The following is a 6967-nucleotide window of genomic DNA, read 5'->3' as shown; positions in this document are numbered from 1 at the left end:
TCCATCATTACCAGGAGCCTTCATGTTTTTGAGTTTCCTAATAATTGATTTAATTTCGTCAAAATTCGTCTCAATAATGTCATCGTGTGATAACACTTGGGTTGAAATATGCTCATATTTCAGTGAGACTTCATTTTCAATAGGACTCACAACGTTCAAATTAAAATTGTTGACACTCTCGAACTGCTGAGCAAGTTTTTGAGCTTTTTCGCCATTTGTAAGAAGTATTTGATTTCCTTCCTTGAGAGTAGGAATTGGTTTCTGAGGTTTCTTAAGAACCTTAGAAAGTTTCCAGAAAGGTTTAGAATATGGTTTAATTTGTTCAACTTCTTCAGCGAAATTTTCATTTCGTAAAAGAGTAAATCTATGTTTAATTTCTTTTTGTAAATCCTTAACTATGTTTTTCATAGCAGGATCACGAGAACGTTGATATTGTCGTCGACGAACATTCTTCAACCGAATGAGCAGTTGAAGATTGTCATCGATGATAGGAGAATTTAATTTAGTTTGAGCTTTGGGAACTGAAAGATTTCTAGCTTCGATAATATAATGATTCAAATTGTCAATTGCTGTGTCGATGTCCGCAGAATTTTCTAAAATAGTTTCATGATCCACATGATTTTCAATGTGAGATCTGTAATCCAACCAATTAGCTGTATGATAGTTGAACATAAAACTAATTGGATTAATTATAGCTTCGTTGGAAAGTCTGAATGTTACAGGAAGATGATCTGAGTCAAAGTCAGCATGTGTAATCGGTTCACTACAAATGTGACTTTGATCTGTTAGAACCAGATCAATTGTAGACGGGGTTTTCAGGGAAGAGAAACAAGTCGGATTACTGGGATGAAGAACTGTGAAGTAACCAGCTGAGAGTTGATTATGAAGTATTTTACCATTACTGTTATTTTGCCTACAATTCCACTGGACATGTTTAGCATTTAAGTCCCCTATTACGAAAAATTTCGATCGATATCTTGTAAGTTTTTGCAAATCGTCTTTAAAGAAATTTAATTGTTCGCCGGTGCATTGGAATGGCAAATATGCTCCAGCGATGAAATAAATTCCATGAATGGTTTCAACTTCGATTCCCAAGCTTTCAATAACTTTAGTATTGAAAGAAGGTAAAATTCGATGTTTAATTTGCCGTTGGACAAAAATGGCAACTCCACCACCCATTCCAGTAAACCTGTCAAATCGATGAACCACATAATGTGGATTACTTTTCAACTTGACATTTGGTTTAAGAAAAGTTTCTGTCACAATGGCAATATGGATTTTGTGAACTTCGAGAAAATTATAAAATTCATCTTCACTCGATTTCAAAGATCGAGCATTCCAATTTACTCCAAATCCTTGTTTTACCTTTTTTTATATATATAAAAAATAGGTATAGAATTCGCTCAAACTTTCGAAAAATTTTCCGAGGCCCGGAGGGCCGAATGTCATATATCAATCGATTCAGCTCGACGAACTGAGCAAATGTCTGTGTGTGTATGTGTGTGTGTCTGTATGTGTGTTGTCAACTAAGAGGTCGAGATCTCAGAGATGGCTGGACCGATTTTGATCAAACTAGTCGCAAATGAAAGGTCTCCCCGTCACCCAGAACGCTATTGAATGGTTTTGAGATCGGATGTTTACTTTTTGAGTTATACGATGTTTTATGTCAAAATTTTCAGTTTTTTGACAGTATCTATCACATTTGACCTTGAAAACAGAATATGTTTCCAGACTTAGATTTCGCTCGGTAATACCTATCTAAAAAGCCATAGATTGTTAAAATCCGTCCATTTTTATCTCCGTTAAAAATCGATATTTTTGTGTAAGCCTTATTCCAGTAGAAGGAATTTTGAGCGCTGTATGAAAAAGCAATGCTTGGGAGCAACATGAAACACGATTTTTATACCGTTACATATAATTGTTTCTAAGTACCGAAAAGACTGTGTACAGCATCCTTTTTTATGACAATTTGCCTCGGACCAATTTTAGCACGGTTCATTTTTGGCAACATAATCTTTCGAATATGGCATATGAAAACCAGATGATACCAGCATTATCGAGTTGGAAATAATTCCATAATTATATTGATTTAAACTATTTACAGCAATAAATGCTGGAAGAACATGACTTCCATATACCATACGACTCAGTTCGTCGAGATCAGCAAATGCGTGTGTGACAAATAATTTCACTCAATTTTCTCGGAGATGGTTAAACCGTTTTCTACAAACTCAGATTCATATGAAAAGTCGTATACTCCCAAACAAGGTTCCTGAATTACGTTTGGATCCGACTTCTGATTGCGGAACCACAGGATGATATGTGAAACGAAATTAAAATAATGCAATTAATTTTTCTCGTAGATGGCTGAACCGATCTAAGATTCAAATGAAATCTAAGAATCATCTATGATTCAAATGAGAGGTCTTAAAATCCTATAAAATTTAGTCAGATCCGATTACTGGATTAGGAGATACAGGGTGATTAGTGCAAAAATGTCCATTTCACATAAATTAATCAGGTTTATCGGGTTGGCAGATTTGGATAGTCGATTACCAAATAAATTTATTTCAGTTTGAGCGGTATTCGTTTTTGGATTCGGAATGTACCCCCAAATTTTAATTCGCACTACAATTTCTCAAAGATGTCTACACACTGCTCAGGTGAATTTAACTGATTTCGGCTACACCGATTTTAGAATTCTGGTTCCAGTATCGAATCGATTCTCAAAGCTCAATCATTTTCTCAAAAAAGACCAAATCGAACTTCAAAAACAAATATTACAGGACTTAAGGTCCCATACAAAATTGGTGAATTTTATCCGATTCTGGAATTACAGATGATGAGTTTATAAATTTCATGTAAATTGTTTGGCGTAATAATTTATGGCCTTTCGAATCATTTTGGGCTATGCTAATTCCTGAATACCGGCTCTGGAAGTACCATAAATGACGAAAAACTCTAAAGTGGAACTTACTTCGACATCTCATGGAATGTTCAATCGATTGTCGCACGCTAAGATTGAAATTCGATATGTTTTGCAGTTTCGGCATGACAGGGTAATGAGTGATTAAAATCTCAATTTGCCGTCTAAAACGACGATAATTAAAATAATGTCATGAGAACTAAAACACCTAAGAATATCCATGCAAAAACACATGCGTATTGATAAAAAAAGATATCATCTCACTGCTAGGTGGATTAATCACGTTTTTTAACATCTACTTCATAGCATCGAAATTTGTTACCTTTTTTATTTATAGCAAGTCTGGTTTGAGAATCTTCAGAAGCTCAAGACTGACGTCAGCAGTACCATCGTTAGATTCCACGATGGGAATATCGTTAGAGGTATGGAGGATTTTACAAAGATTTTTCATATCTGATCCGTAGTCCCACATCACAGCTAAGCAGAGATAACGTGTGACGACCGAATACTTGCCGCCGCCGAATTTGAGCATTTAGGGGTTTTTGGTTTGTACAGAAGTTTCGCCTCCGGCTTATCAGTGCTTGAAGCAGTTCAAATTGAATCACGATATCCGCCTAACACTTCAATTTTAACCGCTAAGCAGACGCAAAGTTCACATAATTTATGTGACACTTTAGGGACATTTCACTATATGTCATATTCTATCTGACAGAAAGACGAACCAAAAACCCCTAAATGTTCGAATTGAGTCTTTCTCCCTTTGTGGGTAGGAACTATCGTTCGGAAGATGAATTAGCTTTATGGAGCTGTATTTGTTCGAAAAATATATTCTCTAGTATCAGCTTTAGTCGTCTGTCGTGAATATGTCTTTTCGATTGGCATTATGTTATGAGTACAGGGTGGGCCATTTAAAGTGGAAGCTTTGGGCAACCCAATAACTATTGACAGAATTGTCAGAACGACTTACATTACATTAAATATTTATTGTTTCTCTTTTGTCACATTTCTGTATGATTTTACATGTTAAGTAATGCAGTACCGTTCAACTTCTTCTAGTTAATAAGTTAAGATTAAATTTCTTTTTAACATTTCAACTGAGACACAGCTTGATTTATATGCAGGACTTAACTATAACAAATAAAACTACAAACAAAATACTATACATGTTAAAATAGTGAACTAATTAGAGGATATTCAGAAATGGCACATTTATCTTGAAAGTTTCTACTGGCTGAAAGAAGTTTCTCGTTGACGGTGTAGCGACGTTTGCTATTTGGTGAGCTGTTGAAGTCCTGGTGAACCACGGAAGATCCATAATCATTTTTATGGCTCTGTTCTGAAGCACTTGGATTTTGTTCCGATATGTAACGGCACACCTTCTCCACACAGGCAACGCGTACTGGAACACTGGAGCGATGATCTGACTGTAAACGAGTAATGACATACCGCGTTGGAAGCGTCATTTCAAGACAATTTTACTATGGAACAGTACGCATAAATTGAAGGCGCTGAAATTGTTCAGTTTTAAATTCAAAACCAGACCAACTTTTGGCGGAAAATAATGTCAGGCGAGGCACATTTAACATGAACGTTAAATGGAAGCCGTAATAAGCAAGATTGCCACTGAAACTCCTCAGTTAGTTGAGGAACAGACTCTATACGAACAGAAAGTTACAGTTTGGTGTGGAGTTCGTGTGGACATGGTGATCCAAGACGATGATGGAACAACGAAAACTGTTAATGGCGATCGTTATCGAGTCATGATAAAAGAAGCATAGTTTTCGCGAAAATGGTTTTAAATAGCTACTGGCTACAACAGGACGGTGCAACATGCCATACAGCTCGACTAATAATCGATTTATTACAAACCATATCGAAAAACGGTGACTTTGGGTGGCCCACGGAATCACCCGATTTGACGCCATCAAACTTTTTTGTGAGACTATATGAAATCCAAGGTGTACGCTGACAAGCCAAGAACCATAGCTCAAGTCAAAGACGCCATATCGACTGATCAGGGTGTATGTATTTTTGCATTTCACAAAAATTGCCTTTTCCAAATCGTTGTAACTCGGAAACCGTTAATTGTACCAAAATGGCGTTCAGGAAGAAGTTCTATGGAATCGATGGGGCAGTCTAAAAAAATATGCACTGAAAAATTTTTTTGATTTTTTTTCTCAATAATTACAAAATAATCCAATCCAACAAATCCAATTAAATTCAAATGTAGTTTATCAATGTAGTACAGAACAACAGTAACAGAAAACTTCAAAACTATTTTCTAAACTTTTTTAAATTTTAGTATTTCGAAGAATTTCTGCTGTAATACAGGAAAAAATGAAAATGAAAAAGGCATCATTACACCACTAGGTGGATTAAAACAGGTTTTTTTCACATATTTCATACTTGAAATGGCCCACCATGTATATAAAGATTTGATGGCTAAGATTACTTATCGGAGGAAATGGAATTGGCATATAGCGATAAGTATTTGTTGAAGTAAATACGATTTGTTACTCATGGCTTATGAATAACAATCAATTCCACAGGTAAAACACCAATCGGACCTTGTTTAAACTTCTGTGTTTCCGTTAAAGATGGGCTATCAGACCAGATTGTTGTAATCGCTTTAGGTTTGCTTGTCAATATCATAGCTGTCACAACCAATACCCATATTCCAGGTCAGTGGAAAACTTCACAGTACGAAATATTCGATTTTGACCATTTTTTTGGGGAATAACTGATCTAAACCCACATTTCTGTAAAATTTAATTATACCTTTTACACGAAACTATTATTTTTGCGTTTCGTCTTCGACTCATCAGTGCATTAGCAGTTCATGTTGAACTGGAAACGCGCCTCAGCTGTTCAATTAGGTTAATTTTGTGTGTTCTTCTATTCGGGTAAGTCGTTTTGCCTATTATTTTACCCTGCGGATAGAAAAAGTTTCTTCACTGCACCGATAGTCCCCAACTATTCAACATCGATGTACGAAGATTTCAGTCAGAAACAATGCGCCTTGAACAGTTTCGGATAAAGATAGCACACCAATTTAAACACTATGTCAACTACTTTGCCAGTTGTATTCTACAATATCGTCACACCTTATCACCACTTCGAATATGTTCTAAGTGCTAACACCAATCCTAGTAATAAGCTGATATTGATCGCGAGAGCGGAAGCACCGTTGCACACATCGTCAGTGCAACGATGACAGTACTCCTGTGCACCTTCTTTGGTTTCACCTGTGCACACATCCACATCGTCGTAAATGCATCCTTTTATGTACACCAAATTTTCATCTTTTTTAACATCTACTTCAAAGCATCGAAATTTGTCACCCTTTTCCTTGGTAGCTAGGTCTGGCTTGAGAATCTTTAGCAGCTCAAGACTGACGTCAGCAGTACCATTGTTACATTCCAAGATGGGAGTCTCGCAAGTAGTGTTTGTCGATTGGCATTGGATGCAGCGTAGTGCCTCCACTGTTTATTGAAGAAACTGTAAGAAATTTGACTAATTTTGCACAGCGTTTTCATACCTGATCCATAGTTCCACGTCACTGCTAAGCAGAGAAGTACTATTGCCAGAGCTCTCATGATATTCGTCTAGTAGAACCAAAATTAAAAAAAAATTTAATTGAGTTCGAATTAAGTCTTCCTCCCCTTGTGGGTGATCGATGAATGAGCCTTCTGGAGCTGTACTTGTTCGAGGAATATATTCTCTAGTATCAGTTTTATTCGCCTGTCGTGAATAAATCTTTCAGATTGGCATTATATTATTCCTATATAAAGATTTGGTGGTTAAGATTACTTATCGAAGAACAAGGAATTGACATATGGCGATAACTCTTTGTTGAAGTAAATACGGTTTGTGACTCATGGCTTATGAATAGCAATCAATTCCACAGGTAGGGTATCACTCGGACCTTGTTTGAACTTCTGTATTTCCGTTAAAGATGGGCTATCAGACAATCAACAAACAGTCAAAGTATGTCATGTAACCAATCCTTTGTATTGATATTCGATTAGGTAGTACACTGTC

The 6967-nt window shown here is 36.3% G+C and overlaps 1 protein-coding gene across 1 annotated transcript; it reads right to left on the bottom strand.

The window, feature by feature from the left end:
- Positions 1-5977: 5977 nt before the first annotated feature.
- LOC131430401 (uncharacterized) lies at positions 5978-6683 on the bottom strand. The gene is made up of 2 exons (XM_058595343.1): positions 6465-6683; positions 5978-6408 (listed from the first exon to the last, which is right to left on the bottom strand). The coding sequence occupies exons 1-2, from the start codon at positions 6520-6522 to the stop codon at positions 6035-6037; spliced, it is 432 nt and encodes a 143-aa protein (XP_058451326.1). The 5' UTR covers positions 6523-6683; the 3' UTR covers positions 5978-6034.
- Positions 6684-6967: the final 284 nt, after the last annotated feature.

This window comes from Malaya genurostris, chromosome 2 (assembly GCF_030247185.1).
Source record: "Malaya genurostris strain Urasoe2022 chromosome 2, Malgen_1.1, whole genome shotgun sequence".
NCBI lineage: Eukaryota > Metazoa > Arthropoda > Insecta > Diptera > Culicidae > Malaya > Malaya genurostris.
This window is presented reverse-complemented; position numbering and strand designations above follow the sequence as displayed.